Source organism: Notolepis coatsorum (genome assembly GCF_963971535.1).
Source record: "Notolepis coatsorum genome assembly, chromosome: 13".
NCBI classification, from domain to species: Eukaryota; Metazoa; Chordata; class Actinopteri; order Aulopiformes; family Paralepididae; genus Notolepis; species Notolepis coatsorum.
The window spans coordinates 76041993-76059445 of record NC_140177.1 but is presented as its reverse complement, the minus strand read 5'-3'; the positions used below and the strand labels follow the sequence as shown (position 1 = coordinate 76059445).

The following is a 17453-nucleotide window of genomic DNA, read 5'->3' as shown; positions in this document are numbered from 1 at the left end:
GGTCAGCTGCTTATGAAGAGACGGATTGGACGCTATATGGAACTAACTGCTGAGGATTCATATATTGCATGTAAATTTAAGATAAGACACACAATGCTGAAAGCACACTGCACTGTATTTTCACATGCAAATGTACTTTGCCTCATGGTGTACTCCGTGAGGCTAGTCTGTATTATTCCAGTGTGCCATTGGGGACAGGGGTTAAAACCTGGAATGCGCACTATTTCCCCACAGGAAACTCAAGCGTATAGCCCCACGCCCAGGTCTCCACCATCGGACGCAGAGTTGGGGGAGCTACTGAAATTATACTATAAAAAGTCTGAAATTCTTCTTTGTCATATACCGTACGAGCATGGCCACCGTTGAAGAAAGAGACCGCACAAAATGTTCAAACGGCTCACCATATACATTCATCTTGACCGTTTTGTTTATTATTAAAAGACACACTTCAGCTTTGATACATATGGCTTACATTTTTGTCGTACAAAATTCAAACAGGATGATATAAAAATATTAAAACGGGATTTTTCTCCCCAATATAAATGTACTTGTTTTGAGAACGTTTTTTTTCTTTATAAAACTTTTAATATTCACAAGTTGCCATTTCACCGCATGGCATCTGTCAACCAATGCCTCTTTAAGCAGCACGTTTTGACATGTACACAGGTCTCAACACATTAAAAACATAGTGGACACTTGAAGGGTACATATAGGGGATACATTGTTGGTAGATGCCAATACAGAATTCTTTTGATATAGGAATTGTAAAGACTTGGGGAAGAGTTTCATTCCACGTTTGCTTATCCATTTTCGGAAAAGGCATTGGGCTACTAACTGAAAATAGACTAAAGACATTTCTGTCACAGAGGTGATTCCACCCTCTAAAACGTCACTTTTTATGAGAAAATTATTCAGGTAACTAAAGACTTTAGTATTCCATGATGCTTCAATGCAATCAGAATAGATATAAAGTTGTTAACCTTTGTCTATACAAACAGAGGCTTGTAGGCTTGGTTTTCCCAAAAGCACCTCCCCTGGTCAACCTCAAAGGGTTACTAAGCAAAAACTATAATCTTTGTTCCAACTAGTTATCATTTAATAAAGATGATTTTTGGTAATAAGATGCTTTAAGGTGGTGTTTTTCAGCCAGTGTAGCCAGGCACACTCGTGTACGATGATGTGACATAAGATGTGCCTTAAGATTTAGTTGAAACGGTACAACATTTACCGAGTTTCTAATCATTTTCAGTCAATTCGGGTAACGTCCAGAACTATTTATGCTAGTCCTTTTGTAAGACCATACAAGGTTTTCAATTATATTTAAATCACAATTATATTATATTGATGCCAAATTTAATGTTGGGCTTTTTTTTCTTCCTTCATCCTAATTGTGTTAAAAAAGCTAGAAAACCCAGAGGCCTCGTCGTTAATGAACATGGGTGAAAGGGCCGTGCGGAATATACTCTGTGTCGCAGGGATCTCACAGTGATGAGAATCATAGTTATATTTAGTCACAACAAAATATGGCGTTATATTTTCCACAGTTTTCCTGTCGCAAGTTATCTGTGTGTGTTGGAGGCAGGTGCGTGCACCCTGTCCTAACCCTAAAGCGTTTCCGAAGAGAGACACAGTCGTTTGGCTATAAACACTCAAATATAGACATGACATTTAGACAGACAAGCATATACACATTGACACACCTACACACACAGAGGCAGTCACTCGTGACCTAACACACACACACACACACACACAAACACAGGTAGTCACTTTGACCTAACACACGTACACACACTCACTCACACAAGCAGTCACTCTGACCTAACACTTGTGAGCACCCGTCTGGCACACATAACAGACAGTCATTTCATTACAAGTCTCAGTGGGGGCTCGTCCTAGCCTGCAGAAAGAGGCCCACATTCAACACATGCGCCCTCACTGTACCCTCCACAACCACTCTCTACTGTAACTTCTCTATACAAAACTACACTGCAGCAATACCGAATAAAAAGAAGCTCGCTTACGAAGCTTTCCAAAAGCTTCACTTAAGTTCATTCAAGTGGTGACGAAATCAATACTGAGTTTGGATACAATTAGTGCTATAACTCGAGAAAAAAAACAAAAACACAACGGTTAACTCATTACAATTTTCTTTAAACAAAATAATAAAATAAAACATCCTTCCTGTAATCAAGGAATTTGTTTTTTTTTGCTGGTGAGATTTATGTGTCAGGAAAAACGCACAGGGAGTGAGCGCTGGTAACATTAGCACACAAGTCCCCAATGGTGGCCACAGCTGGAGAAGGAGTTCTGGTCACGCACAGTGCTCTCTGCGCCGCAGCTGTCATCTCCCGCCACCTCACCTAATTTCAGGGTTTGGTCCATTTGAATGACCCTCGATTGAAAACCTAGGACAGAGAGGAAAACCTACAAGGCTCACCTGTCTTGTGATGATTAAACGAGAAAGAAGAAAAGCATGTCCCAGAAGTTTAAAAAGAGAGAGATGAGCCCCCTGCCACGCCCCTTGCTCTTGGACATTCAAATGTCTTGACAAAATTGAGAACACAGGATTTTACTGTTGAAAAGGCAACAACTTGTGTGTGTCTTGTCTTCATATGTTCACTGGAACTCTCCTCCTCTTCAATGTGAGAAGTCCGCAGCTCGTTAAGTGTCTCTGTGTGTTCCAGATTCTTTGCACTTCAGCCCTTGTACTTCTCGACCGAAGAGTTCATCCAGTCTTAGCCAGTGGGGTGAGTGTAGTAGTGATTTAAATGGCACAGGTCAGTATGTACACAAGTATGTATTTAAGGTCCAGTCATCTCTATGCCATAGTGAGATGGTTGCTCCTGTCTCTGATGTCTGCTGGAGGCATAAGCTCTTTCTTTACTGGGGCCGGTGGAGAGGCGGAACCTCTGCCTTTGGGTTTGAAAAGGTCCGATACAAAGTAGACCTAAGGGAAGGAGAAAGAACCCAATGAACATCTCCATCATTCCTTATGAATTTATAATCACTTAGGTTGGATAAGTATAAGCTTTATAGATTAGTGTTATGGCTTTCCTTCCACTTAACACCCATGCAAAAAAAAGATATAACCCTCCCAGGTGAGATACCTAGGGTAAAACATTTTAGATGCTTGGGTGTGGAAATATTTCCCACCATAAGACAAACGGTGAAGCACAATTACACAAAAATACAGAACAAAATCAAAGACGACCTGGACAGGTGGGCAAAACTTAAAAACTCAGTACAGGCAAGGGTATCAATAGTTAAGATGGATGTACTACCTAGAATCAACTTCATCAGTTCAATGCTACCGTTACCCCCTCCAGAGGGTTACTGGAAAAGATTACACTCCTCCACATACAAATTTATTTGGAATAACAAACCACCTCGCATAAAAAGATCCACCGCACAGAGAAATAAAGCAGACGGTGGCATGGCAGTTCCAGATTTTTTCCAATATTTTAAAGCATACACATTAAGACCATTGACAATATGGTTTGATCCCCAGGCATTGGTATCCTGGAGAAAATTGGAAGAAAACATAGTAGCCCCACATAGACTGAAGGACATAGCACACACTAAACTACCAATCAAGCACTGTGAGCGGAAATTTGGCCCCATAATTACCCATGCAATCCGGATATGGCGTGAAACACAAAAAAAAATATCCTAACCCACAAAAATGGCATAATCACACTCCCTTATTCAATAACAATGCACTCTTAATTGAAAAACGTCCTATAAGATTCCCTATATGGGAAGAGCAAGGCATACACTCATTAGGGGATATTTTCAACAACCAGGGTTTTTGTAGTTATGGAGAAATATGCACAAAGTTTAACCTCACCGGGTCCACATGGCTTTTTTACATACAGTTACAGCTATGTTTGAAGTCTCACGGTGTTCCATTAGACATACCAGTTGAACACCACAGATACCACAAATTCTTCTATGAAAGAGAGACATCGAGAGGTTTTGTATCAGGTTATTATTATCAATTACTAACGTCCTCGTATGAAACCCTCCAACTAGACTCTGTCTGGAGGAGGGATATACCAGACCTGGAAAGTGACTTTGATTGGCAAGGAGCATGGGCAAATGTCCATCTTACATCAAGGAACCCGGACCATCAACAAATCAATCTTAACTATATTCACAGGACATACTTGACTCCTATAAACAAGACTCAAAATGCTCCCAATGTACAAATGGAGACGAAGGGACATTTATGCACATGTATTGGGACTGTCCACCAGTTAAGGCATTCTGGAAAGATGTGACCCATCAATTATCAAAACTCGTATCTTGGAATATACCAGTACACCCCTCTGTATTACTATTGAATGATGTTTTTGAGTTTGCAGTAAATCCACAACTAAAGAGATTGGTTTTATCGGGTATCACAGTAGCTAAAAAACTGAAAACTATCAAGAAATATCTACAGCAAGAATTCTGGGTCTCAACGAATCCAAAATGTCAATGTGGTTAGAAGTGGTGGAGAGAATAAAAGCTAGCTTATAATGGTAGTGTCTGGTTAGGAGTGAGGGATAATGGAGGTACTATCCAAGGAGGGGTCCGGGAGGGGGGGGTTCGAGCTGGAGCATATGTGTGTAGGGTTTTAGATAATAGGTATTAGGGGTATATCCTGTATAAGGCATTGGTATAATTGGTAATTTCGTTGGATATACACTGTATACGGTAAAATATTATTATAGACTTTTTTTTGTTTTCTGTTTCTGTACTTGCATGTCATTTTAGCCACCTTAATTGTTAAGTTTCATTATGCATTGTGTGTTGAGTACTGACTTTTAATAATTTTTGTTTTGCAATAATAAAAAAAAAAAAAAAAAAAAAAATAGTGTTATGGCTCATATTGTGTAAATAGTGAGTTTAGTTTCAATATTAGATCAAGAGATTAAAAATAACTTTACACCTAGTCTCAGAAAATGGCATTAAACTAAAGACTACGTGTTAGGTTTCAAAGGTATAGTTAAACATTTTGGAACCATAATCCCTTGTTGATCGGTAGAGTCCTTTCTCAGCACAGTTCATGCTGTTCCTCACACTAGCTCCAGCTAGTTAGCCACAGTCCATGCTGTTCCTCACACTAGCTCCAGCTAGTTAGCCACAGTCCATGCTGTTCCTCACACTAGCTCCAGCTAGTTAGCCACAGTCCATGCTGTTCCTCACACTAGCTCCAGCTAGTTAGCCACAGTCCATGCTGTTCCTCACACTAGCTCCAGCTAGTTAGCCACAGTCCATGCTGTTCCTCACACTAGCTCCAGCTAGTTAGCCACAGTCCATGCTGTTCCTCACACTAGCTCTAGCTAGTTAGCCACAGTCCATGCTGTTCCTCACACTAGCTCCAGCTAGTTAGCCACAGTCCATGCTGTTCCTCACTCTAGCTCCAGCTAGTTAGCCACAGTCCATGCTGTTCCTCACTCTAGCTCCAGCTAGTTAGCCACAGTCCATGCTGTTCCTCACACTAGCTCCAGCTAGTTAGCCACAGTCCATGCTGTTCCTCACACTAGCTCTAGCTAGTTAGCCACAGTCCATGCTGTTCCTCACACTAGCTCTAGCTAGTTAGCCACAGTCCATGCTGTTCCTCACACTAGCTCTAGCTAGTTAGCCACAGTCCATGCTGTTCCTCACACTAGCTCTAGCTAGTTAGCCACAGTCCATGCTGTTCCTCACACTAGCTCCAGCTAGTTAGCCACAGTCCATGCTGTTCCTCACACTAGCTCCAGCTAGTTAGCCACAGTCCATGCTGTTCCTCACACTAGCTCCAGCTAGTTAGCCACAGTCCATGCTGTTCCTCACACTAGCTCCAGCTAGTTAGCCACAGTCCATGCTGTTCCTCACACTAGCTCCAGCTAGTTAGCCACAGTCCATGCTGTTCCTCACACTAGCTCCAGCTAGTTAGCCACAGTCCATGCTGTTCCTCACACTAGCTCCAGCTAGTTAGCCACAAACCAATGCAAAGTCAATGGGGTCAAGCATGGACTGTGCTGAGAAAGGACTCGATTTAAAGAAGACCTGTACGGCCCATGGGGACATTAACACTTTGGCTGCCTTGGGTTAAATTCATGATATACCATAGGTTGCCGGCTCTATTTGTCTATGGAGAAAGTACCCTTCTTTGCAGGGCTATAACTTTTTAAATTCGATTGCTACATTGCCATTATTAGGGCCCATTCAAAGTCCTATATGTATTGTTCATTGTGTAGCAACGTTAAACTTTTTCATTCACATATTCATAGTAAAGTATGGTCTAATGTATAAGTATGTTTTCATCTCTTTCTGCAGCTTTCTCCAGAACGTGATATATAGCCCCAAATGCATTATATTGATGATGAAATACAGTTTGATGGCAATCAGCGCAATATAAAAAATTCCAACTAGACTTTTTCAGACCCCGCTTCTCTTCGTGCATGAGGACACATATACTATCGATAATCTAGCGTTTATTTGAAAACGTTTATCATAAATCAAGCGACAAATGGCACGAGTTTATTGAGATGAGACAGAACTTCTAGAAGTTACTACACGTAATCTGATGTTGACCGGATGGGCTAGGGGGCGTTTATAATTCCGTGGGCAGCGTTATACCAATCATCTAATGTGGGTCAGATTGATTGAAAAGTTTATTAACAGATTGCAGAATGGGTACAGTACAGTACAGCTCAATACATACAATTGTTAAGGGGATGCAGACCAGAGAAAGACTTTCGTCTTGTTTACATCAGGGTCCCCCATTTTCAATTCATCATAACATATATGACATACATGACATACAGATAGACAGTACTGCTACATCTATACATTTATGACATATCAGATTTACAAATACAGTACTGTTTGTGATACAAAAGTGTCCAGAAAAGGAGTGTATATACATTTGGCATAGAAACTGTACATTGGAGGAGGTTGGTTGGGTGGGGTGGGGTTGGGTGGGTTGGGTGAGGGCTGTACATTGGAGGTGGGGGGGGGGGGGGGTTGGGAAGGGGACACACACACATTTTACACTGTACATTGGAATATTGACAAAGCCTTACTTGGTCATTTACTGTACAACTAGGTTAGGACATTTGTAGGGGCCAGTTTCGAATTGCAGTCTCACGTAGGTGTTTTTTGAGAGTGTCTTTGAAGGTGGGTAGTGATTCACATTCCTTTACAGCTTTAGGTAGGGCGTTCCACATTGATGTGGCATAATTGCGAAACGTGTTTAGTCCCTTGTTTGAGCCGAATCTGGGTTTTACATGATTTGTGGAGCTCCCTCTGGTGTTGTGATCGTGGTATTCACTGACCTTTGGGAAGTATTTTGACATGTACATGGGTACCTTGGTCGCGTAGTGTATCTTGTAGACCAGGCCCATTGCAAGTTGCTGTACTCTGTCGTCTACTCTAAGCCATCCTAGGTTGTCAAAGTGGGCAGGGGTGAGGTGGGTTCTAGGAGTCAGGTCAAGTAGTAGTCTGACTAGCTTGTTTTGAGATGTTTGTAATTTGTTTTTTAGTGCCTTTGAGGTGCTTTGGTACCATGAGGTGCAAGCATAGTCGTAGTACCCTTGAATGAGTGCTCCTGCTAGAGTCTTCAGGGTATTCTTGTTCACCAGAGAGGAGATCCGGTACAAGAATCGCGTTCGTTGGTTGACTTTTTTTATTACATTGGATGCCATTTTGTCACAGGAAAGATTAGCCTCTAGGATGGAACCCAGGTAGGTAATTTCATCTTTCCTTGTGATAATATTGTCACCCACTGTAACCGAGAAGCCGTCGGTCTTGCTGAGTTTGTTATTTGAACCGAAGAGAATGGACTCTGTTTTGCCCATGTGTAATGATAGTTTGTTGTCGGCGAGCCATATGCAGATTTTGCCTAGTTCCGAGCTGAGGGCTTTTTCAACCTGTAACTTGTTCTTGTCAGAGACCAGCAGGGCTGAGTCGTCCGCAAACAGGAACAAGTTGCAGTCACAAGCTGACGACATGTCATTTGCATAAATTAGGAATAGTAGCGGTCCTAGTATGCTTCCTTGTGGAACACCACAGCTCACTGTGAGGGGGGGGGATAGGGTACCGTTTACTTCCACCATCTGTTCCCTCCCCTCCAGGTAGGATTGTATCCAGCTCACTGATAAACTATCAAAACCAATTGTGATTGACAGTGTCGAAGGCCTTTTGTAGGTCCAGCATGACCATGCCGCAGTATTTGCCCGCGTCCACCTCTTGTTTGATGTGGTCGTTCAAGTAGAGAAGGCATGTGTCAGTGGAGTGGGATGTTCTGAAGCCAGATTGGAATTCGTAGATTAGATTTTTTTCCGCGAGGTACTTTTCGATCTGTTCGTATACTATTTTTTCCATGACTTTCGAGATGGATGTAAGGATAGAAACAGGGCGGTAGTTACCCGGGTCTAATTTGCTGCCCTTTTTGTGCAGGGGTGTTACTCTCGCAATTTTGAAGTCCTTGGGGACGTGTCCCTGTTTTATGGAGAGGTTTATTATGTGTGTGATGACTGGGGTGATGGCTGCTGCTGAGTCTCTGAGGAATTTGGAGGGGATGTTGTCATGGCCAGTGGCCTTGTTTGGTTGGAGGGCGCTCAGTTTTTTGAGTACCTCATCTGTAGTTACTATTTCCAGTTTGAAGTCGTCTTTGTGGACGCCTAGGTTCTTGTAGTATGCTACTATGTGTTCTACCCCATACTGCCCTGAGTGGGAGGGTAGTTTGTTTACCAGTGTTGTGGCTATGTTTGTGAAGAAAGTGTTTAAGTAATTGGCTACATCCAGCTTGTCTGTGATGAGCGTGTTGTCCGTCTATATGTTTATGTTTGAGAACCTGGTTTTGAGTTTTTTACTGCAGCCTAGTTGATTGTTGAGTAATTTCCAAAGTTCACGTGGTTTATTTTTGTTTTCCTCGGTTTTGTCATTGATGAAATTTTTTTTAGCAGTTTTGATCATGGAGTTTACGTCATTTCTTAGTCTGTTTCTTTCTAGTTTGAGTTCAGTCACGTGGTCTTGGAGTTCACTGCTCGTGCTTTTGGTAAGCTTTGACTGACCTTTACGAAACTCAGAGCATTTTTTGTCTCTGGCTTTCATAGCGGTCAGTATTTCAGTGTGCATCCATGGCTCAGCGCGATTTTTTACCCTGGTGGTTCTTAGGGGGGCCATGTTGTTTAGTATTGATGAAAATTTGGTTTTGAAGCCAAGCCAAGTTTCTTCAACCAGTGTACCATTGAGTTCATCTGACCAGTCCAGACTCTCCAGTTCAAGGTTAAAGGCCTCGCTAGAGTAGGTTTTGAGGTCTCTAGATGTGACTGTTTTGTGACAGCCAGCCTTTAGTTTTAGCTTTTTGCGGGTACAGAATATCATATAATGATCACTTAACCCGCATGCTATAACCCCTTTGTTGGAGATCTTGGACTTGTCAGAGGTCAGTATGAGGTCAATGGTAGTCTGAGTTGATTCACATATCCTTGTGGGTTGGGTGATTAGTTGGCTGAGGCCGTGCAGATCACAAAACCTATTGAAGGATTTGAAGACGGGTGCATCTTTTCGTTGCATATCCGTGTTCCAATCCCCAATAAGAATTTTTTCCGCATCCTCAGCTCCAGCTAAGCACACATCCAGAGTATCATAAAAGCCAGTTTGATCTGGCGGTCTGTATATTGTGCCGACTAGAACAGATTTTGCCCTTTCAAATAAAATTTCCACCCATACGGTTTCAATTGTCTCATGATGAAGGTCAGTGTAACGTCAAATGTTGATAATAGCAGTTAGTATCGAAGACGGTAACGTTACACGCTGAAACTCACCCCAGTCTCCGCGCGCCGTTGGGCGATCATCGTAGAGTAGAAATCTTATCATTATGGGATATATTTTTACCCGGTCCATCTCCAGCTTGTATAATGGTATATACGTCCAAATCATGTTGTTTATCGAGTTATTGCCAATCGATCACTGTGTAGCGTGACGATCCAGAGTCCCATGACCTATAGCGAGCGCCCGGAAGTACTACGGACGTCTAGCACAACCTCTATGGCACATCCTGTTTGGCGATTGCGCCGATCGGCCACCAGATGGCGCTCCTGAACCGCCAGAGAGCTCAGTGGGTCCTGCTGGTGGATCTCAGGCCAGCGGAGGGGACATATGAATCAGATCGCAGATTTTTGAAATATTGATATAAGGACGCTGTACAGCGTCCTCCGGCAACTTGAGCATGGCCCGCAATGACGTCAAAAGACGTTTCATGGCAGTCAAAGTGTTAACGTGTGTGGTTGGGCCTTATAAATAAATTTGATTTTATTTTGATTTGATCAACATCATTGGCAAGTAACAAATAGGGCTACGGTTCCAAAAATCACAACTACCCCTTTAACACTTTGTCTGCCAGGCATTGTACCCATCCTTATGCCCAGTCTGCCAGTGCTGTAACCCTATGGAGATGTTTACCTTCTTTGCAGGGCTATAACTTTTTAAATATTATAGCTATATCGACATTACTGTGCGGGAGCTTAGAGGACTGTATATAATTATCACCTTAGGGGGTGTGGTAGGATGCCTTAACTCTTAAACTAATTGTACCAAATACACAACTGAGTGAATAACTTAAAATGGAGTCACCTAAACTAGAAAGAGCGAGGAAACTGTTTGAAACATAATGCTTTTATATAAGCAAAAAAGGGAAAAAAGATACATACAAAATATTGTTATCACATTACACAAAGCCTGATTAAATACTATTACTAAATTTAGATGGGCGCCCAAATAGTTATAATAAAGTGTTCTGGCCAAACGTTGCCGCGGTTACCACTGTGACAGAGGAACAATTCCCTCTGCAGGATGAGAGAGATGGAGGTGATGAGGAGTAGTAGACCGCTGCGTGTTGATGAGGGCGGGAAGACGCTGCCCGGTCCAATAGGCGCCACTAGTCTGCTCCTGCAGACCAGATGCTCCGCTGTGGTGGTCCGAGTGTCTCGCTCCGCTCCGTGGTGCTGCACGGCGCACGCCGACAGCTGCTGCAGACACGCTGGTCCCCTCTGTACCACAGGTTACTGCTATGGCTACTTCGTAGGACTAGTTGTGTCCCTTTACAGCGACACAGACCTTATCTAAATGTTCTCTGGTCTGTGTTATATATCGACTGATATGTCCAGTACAGAGCAGCTATCGAAGCATGAGCCGAAGCTACTTTAGGTATTAGAGCCGAGCTAGCTAGCTTCGGCTAACTGGTAACGATAGATGGGGAATACTATAGTCTGCTGTAATATGCTAATCCCAGACGTTTACTAAACATCAAATTAGCTGGGTACTAAAACTCACTCTCTCTTGGTGGTATAATGTCCGCTTGGTAAGCCACTTTACATACTTGGTCACCGTCAAACTATAACGTTAACGAGAGCAACGCCTTGTGCACGTCCGCTCTCTTCCGTTGGTCCGGTCAAGTTCAACGTCAATAAGCTCATAGAGAGGAAGTGACGCAGATACGAGGGGACACTAAACCACCTCTGGCCCACTAGATGGCAGCACCGTCATATAACCTGAGATGCAATCAATAGGCAGCAGTGTAACATTATGTGGTAAATAATAACTTAACTCCCACATATTAACTTAAAGGGGGATTATTTTAGGTCTAATTTTACCTAATTGCAGACCCTTCAGCACAGCCGCCCCCTGATTTGCGGCGCTAATCAGTACTGAGGTCTGCTGAATGTCTAGTAGTCACTCAGGCTGGTCAGAGTCAGAGTACGGGGGTAGTCGGATCAGTCGAGCCACTGGTCTGTGGTATGTTCTTCCTCCGACCTCCACGATAGCAGAGCGGACTCTTCCGTCTTGCCCTTTTACCACACTCTTCACCCCTCCGGTGAGCCAGCGGGCTCGGGGAAGCGCCTGATCCACGATCATGACTGGGGTTCCTGGTTCTAGGTTGCCTCTTTCAGTGATCCACTTGCGGCGGCCTTGCAGCGATGGGAGATATTCGGTGGTGAACCTCTTCCAGAATTGGTCGGCTAAAGCCTGACTATACCTCCATTGTCTTCTGCCGATGATCTCGGTGGAGGCGTAGACCGCAAAGGGAAGGGCCGCGTCTCGCCGCCCCATCAAAAGGCTGTTGGGTGTTATGGGGTCGAGATCGGCCGCGTCGCTACTGACGTACCCCAGTGGCTTGGAATTCAGAATGGCTTCAATCTCCACCAGCACGGTGTTGAAGACCTCTGCCTTCGGAACCTGTCCTCTGAGCGCGGCTGCTAGAGCAGCCTTTACTGACTTGACCTCTCTCTCCCACGTTCCACCGAAGTGGGGTGCATTTGGAGGGTTGTAGGAGAAGGTGACCTGTTGGGAGGCCAGCTCGTCCCTCAACTCCTCACTCATCTGGTGGTAACTCTTGATGAGTTCAGCTTCTCCTCCCTTGAAATTCGTCCCGTGATCAGACCATAAGGTATGGGGTCGCCCTCTCCTTCCAGTAAATCGACGGAATGACTGGAGGAAGCTGTCTGTTGTCATTTCAGCCAGCACCTCGAGATGGACGGCTCTCGTGGTGAGGCACTTGAAGATGATTCCCCATCTCTTAGCAGTTGCTCTCCCGATCTCCGCCTTGATGGTGAAGGGCCCGAAGCAGTCCATGCCCGTGTTGTGGAAGGGCGCTTCTTGGAGACGGAGGCGGCAGGATGGGAGGTCAGCCATTCGTGGCATGATGGGTTGGGCTCTGAGCTTCTGGCAGTCTGTGCATGACCGTTGGTAACGCCGCACAGCCTCCCGGCCGCGAAGTATCCAGAACCTTCTCCTGAGCTCCGCGAAGAGCCGCTCCGCTCCAGGGTGATACAATTTGGTGTCATAGTGACGAATCACCAAGTTAGTCACCGGATGCTTCGAGGGGAGTAGGATGGGGTGTTTGCTGTCCTCAGTGAGGCCCTGAGCCCGTCGTAGGCGGCCTCCGACACGTATGAGGTCTTTCTCGTCCAGTTCGGGGGCCAGTAGCCTCAGCTTGCTGTCTCTTGGTAGCTCCATCTTCCGTCCCAAGCACGCCATCTCGATCTGGAAGACCTCCCGCTGCACCCTCTGCAGCAACATGATCTCAGCTGCGGCGTAGTCGTCGGCGCTGAGAGGGGTCGGGTCTCCGGGACCGGGGTTCCGGTGGTGGAAGGTACGTACTTGGAGCTCTTCTAGGGTCTGGCAATCCTCAACCTTGGGACCGTCAGTATTTGAAGGGTCTTGGAGTCCAGTGAGGCCGCAGAAGATGGACTTCTTAAGTTCCACCTCCACCTCTGCGTTCTCCAAGTTCGGAGGAGAAGGCCAGTCTTCTTCTGGCTTGCGTAGGTAGTCGGGTCCACGGTGGTAGAGGTTGGGGCGTGCCAATTCCTCGAGGGTCGCACCTCTGGTGATCACGTCCGCCGGGTTAACATCTGTCGAAACGTATCGCCAGCAGCTGATCCCCACAAGCTCTTGGATCTCTGTCACCCTTGTTCCTACGAATACTTTATATCTGCACGAAGTCGACTGGATCCACTGGATGACTGTTGTGGAGTCAGACCACATCGACACCGCGTGAAGGGGGAGGTGCAGCTCTTCCTTCAGCATCTTTCCCAACTGGGCTCCACTTAGAGCTGCGCAGAGCTCCAGCCGGGGAATGGATTGCTGCTTCTTGGGTGCAACTCTTGAGCGTGCAAGAATGAAGGAGACGTGGACTGTGTCGTCGGGCTCCACCGCGCGCAGGTACGCTACTGCACCATATGCCTTCTCAGACGCGTCACAGAATACATGAAGGGAGAGCTGGCTGCCGGTCAGACTGACGCTCGAGGGAAAGTAGCTCCTGGGAAACTCGATCTGTTGGAGGGTGGGGAGCTCTTCTTCCCACTTCTTCCACTTCGCCCCGAGTGTCTCTGGTAGGGGGTCATCCCATCCCTTCGCCTCAGTCCACAGCTCGCTGACCAGAGCCTTGGCACGAGTCGTGTAGGGGTTGATGTAACCCAACGGGTCATATTGACTCGCCAGAGTACTGTAGATCGACCTCCTGGTTACGTAATGGCGAGTCTCGATTTTCTTTTGCCGGTAACACAGGGTGTCAGACTTGAAACGCCAGAGGAGACCCAGAGTCATTTCATGGGCGTCCTCACTTGACTGGGAGAGCCAGGTCTCGCTGCTGTCAGCCTTCGCTTCGTCTGGGAGGTCTCGGACGACCTCAGGGTTGTTGGTGGCCCACTGGCGGACCTCAAAGCCAGCGGTGGCCAGGAAGGTGCGTATGTCATGCACCAGCTTGTAGGCCTCTTCCGCGGTCTCCACGCTGTGGAGGCAGTTGTCCACATAGAAACTGTGGTGGACAGCATCGGAGACTCCGGGGGGTGCGGCGCCGTCGTCGACATGAAGCTGCAGGGCGTAGGTGGCGCAACACGGGCTGCAGGTCGTCCCGAAGGGCAGCACCTCCCACTGATAGATGGACGGTTCCGGGTCGTCTGGGTTTTCTCTCCACAAGAACCTCATGAGTGGCTTATCTTCGTCGAGCAAACACACCTGATGGAACATGCGTTTGATGTCGCCACTGATGGCGGTCTTCTGTCGTCGGAAGCGCACCATGACTCCGAGGAGAGGAGGGGTCAGAGTCGGACCGGGCAGGAGATAGCGGTTGAGGTTCTGCTGGCGCACTTGAAAGCTGCAATTAAAGACCACTCTGTTCTTTCCGTTGTGTTTAACGTTATGGTGTGGAAGGTACCATGACTCGGTACTCCTTTCCGCCTCCTCAGGCTTCAGCCTCCTGACTAGTCCAGACTCTATGAGCTTGCTCATTTCTGTGGCGTAGGCGGCAGCCGTCTCGGGGTCTCTGCTGAGTCTTCTTTCAGTGCTAAGCAGACACGGCTTCGCTACTCCTGGGGGAACCTTGAAGGTCGGCATGGGCTCTCTTCTCAAGAGCGGTGTGGCGTATCTGAGGACACCGCGCACGCAGACACGCTTGGTCTTGGCTTGGAGAAGATCCATCGCCGCCTTATCTTCTTTGGAGCGAGTGTGTATCTTCTCATTTTTGTATGGAGCAATGTCCAGCTGCCATAACCTCTGAACATTCTCCAGCAATGCCTCGTCTTCATGCCCCGCTCCAATGAAGAGGCAGTGGGTCTGACGGGCGTTCAGATTTCTTAGACTGATGGGGCCCTGCAGGGTCCAGCCTAGCGGAGTCTCCAGGGCGACGGGACATCCGGGTGGACCCGGGATGATGTGCTTGGGTAAAGTGAGGTTCACATTATCGGAGCCGAGCAGGAGGGTGGGCTTCACCTCCATTGCAGCGTTGATCCCCAGATTACGGAGATGTGGGTACCTCTTCATGAGGGACTCCATCGGGTAGCCGTAACTGGAGAGGCACAACCCGGCAGCTGTGAATACGCGGCTCACTTTGAAGACTTCCTTCGGCCGTCCGGCCGGTGTGAGGGTGAGGGCCACACTTTCTCCTCGAATAGTGGTGCGCCCTGGTTGGATGGTGAGGAGATCCAGCTCCTCTGCGTCGCCCACGAGTCCAAGGGCGATGGCAGCCTCACGCATCAGCAGCGTGCGCTCCGAGCCATCGTCAATAACCGCGTAGGTCTCCAGAGTCTTGTCGCGGTTCCGCAGGACCACCGGCACAATCTTCAACAGCACGCGGGGAGTGCTGCCTCTCACGGGGCCCACGTAGTAGTTGCGTAGCTCTCTAGAGGGCTCATCACGGACTTCCGCCACATAAGGCTTAGCCTTGTCGTCTCTATTGTTGAGGTCGTGGAGGGCCGTGAGGTGGATCTTCCCGCACCCGCTCTGTCTGCAGGGTCCCTTGAGGGTGCAGTCCTTTGCTCGGTGCTCACGGGCGCACTTCCAGCACCGCTTATTCTCTATTATCCACTGTTTCTTTTCCTCTGTAGTCTTCTCCTTGAACACGGGACAGTTGTCTAGCCAGTGGACCTCTGTGCAGCACTGGCATGGCGGCGGAGTCTTCTTCTCTCCTTTCTTCTGGGAGGAGAAGCCTCGTTGGCCTTTCGGGGGCCCTTGGTGCTCCTTTGATGTGGTTTCATGTACGGTGGTCAGCACCCTAACGGGCCGCCCTGTTCGGTCTGACTTGTCTCGTCCACTGCGTCCATTGCCTCTCGGCTCTTCCCGCTTGGGGAGGCGGATGTGCCTCATCTCCGACTTCAGGAACTCTGAGAGCTCCATCAGGGTAGACAGTGGCTGTTGGGGGTGGAGACGCTCGTGTTCCCGTCGGAACCTCTCTTCCCTTTCCTTTGGAAGCTTCCTGACGAAGCGTTCTACGTTGGAGCCTGCATAGAGCTCAGTGCGGCCGGCGGCTCCTTGGAACGTCAGGAGGCTCACCAGAGCCTGTACCTTCAAGGAGTATGCGTCCAGGGCGTGGTCGTCCTTTATGTCTGCCATTTCTCCCAGCTCGTGGATCTCCTCCACTATGTGGTCCCACGGGCGTCCCCAGCGCTCGTCCAGGGCCTGGAGAGACGAAGTATAGGGGGTGGGGGAGTATGCGTTGGCAGTGCATATGAGCTTGGCCGCAGGCAGCGTACAGTGCATAGACAGCTCGAGGAACTTCTGTTGCTCGCTGTGGTTGGCGGCGCCCAGGAGGAACTCCAGACACATCCTCATGTCATGGTACTGACTTCTAGAATTGTCTTTGAAGAATGGGATGGCGCTCCCTGGTGGGCGCTGTGGGAGCGGGTCGTACCTAGGGGCCGGTGCAGTTACGGGCCAATGTTGATGGGATCTGGAGGTTGCTCTGTGTGTGGCGGGTAGCCGCTCACATTGAGAGCGGGGTGGCACCTCTCCTGGTGCCGTATATTCCTCCTGCAGACGAGCCAGTCGCCTTTCCAGGTCTTCGGAGTCGGCCTTGTCCCTTCTTCGGGGTCGGGGATACGTAGCCGGGTGCTCCTCCCTTTCAGGCTGGCGGCGCTGGGGTGAGTTATTCCTAGTGGATGCTCTTGATGATTGCCTGGAGGCAGAGGCCGATTGCAGTTGGGCGGTAGCGAGCCGGGTGTACTCCAAGGCCTGGGCTGCCGCTCTATCGCGCTCCCGCTCCAGTGCTTCCGCGGCTCTTCTCTCTCTGTCGAGCGCATCTTGGCGTCGTTGAGCCTCTCTTGCGAGCGCATCTTCGCGTTGTTGTTGCATGCATTGGAACATGAATTCTGTTTGGCTTGTAACGCTCCCTCTGCTTTGTGCTCTGCTGGGGGGCCTACTAGTTCTGCGAGTGTCTAGGAAGAACTCTCCCGGTTGGAAGTGATTGAAGTCCTGCCTGCCGCGTAGCTCCACTCTGTCTGGGGGATTGATATCCTCTCCAGGTTGCGAGTCGTTTTCAGCTGAGTCACTCTCCTCTTCTTCTTCAGACTCATCTTGCTCATCATACTCATCTTGGTTGGCGGTATCCAGTGGCGAGAAGGTAGTTATGTCTTTACTACGCGAGACTGCCACCTGGTGTCTCTTCTTCTCTTCAGGCCGCTGGGGGGTGTCAGTCGGGT

At 47.6% G+C, this 17453-nt stretch overlaps 1 protein-coding gene across 2 annotated transcripts in view; it reads right to left on the bottom strand.

The window, feature by feature from the left end:
- Positions 1-382: 382 nt before the first annotated feature.
- plpp3 (phospholipid phosphatase 3) overlaps positions 383-17453 on the bottom strand; it is a 37021-nt gene continuing 19950 nt past the window's right edge. For both annotated transcript variants that reach the window (XM_084328114.1, XM_084328115.1), the window contains exon 6: positions 383-2950. In XM_084328114.1, the coding sequence (XP_084184240.1) occupies positions 2822-2950 (129 nt within the window). In that variant the 3' untranslated portion in view covers positions 383-2821. The remainder of the gene's footprint in view (positions 2951-17453) is intronic.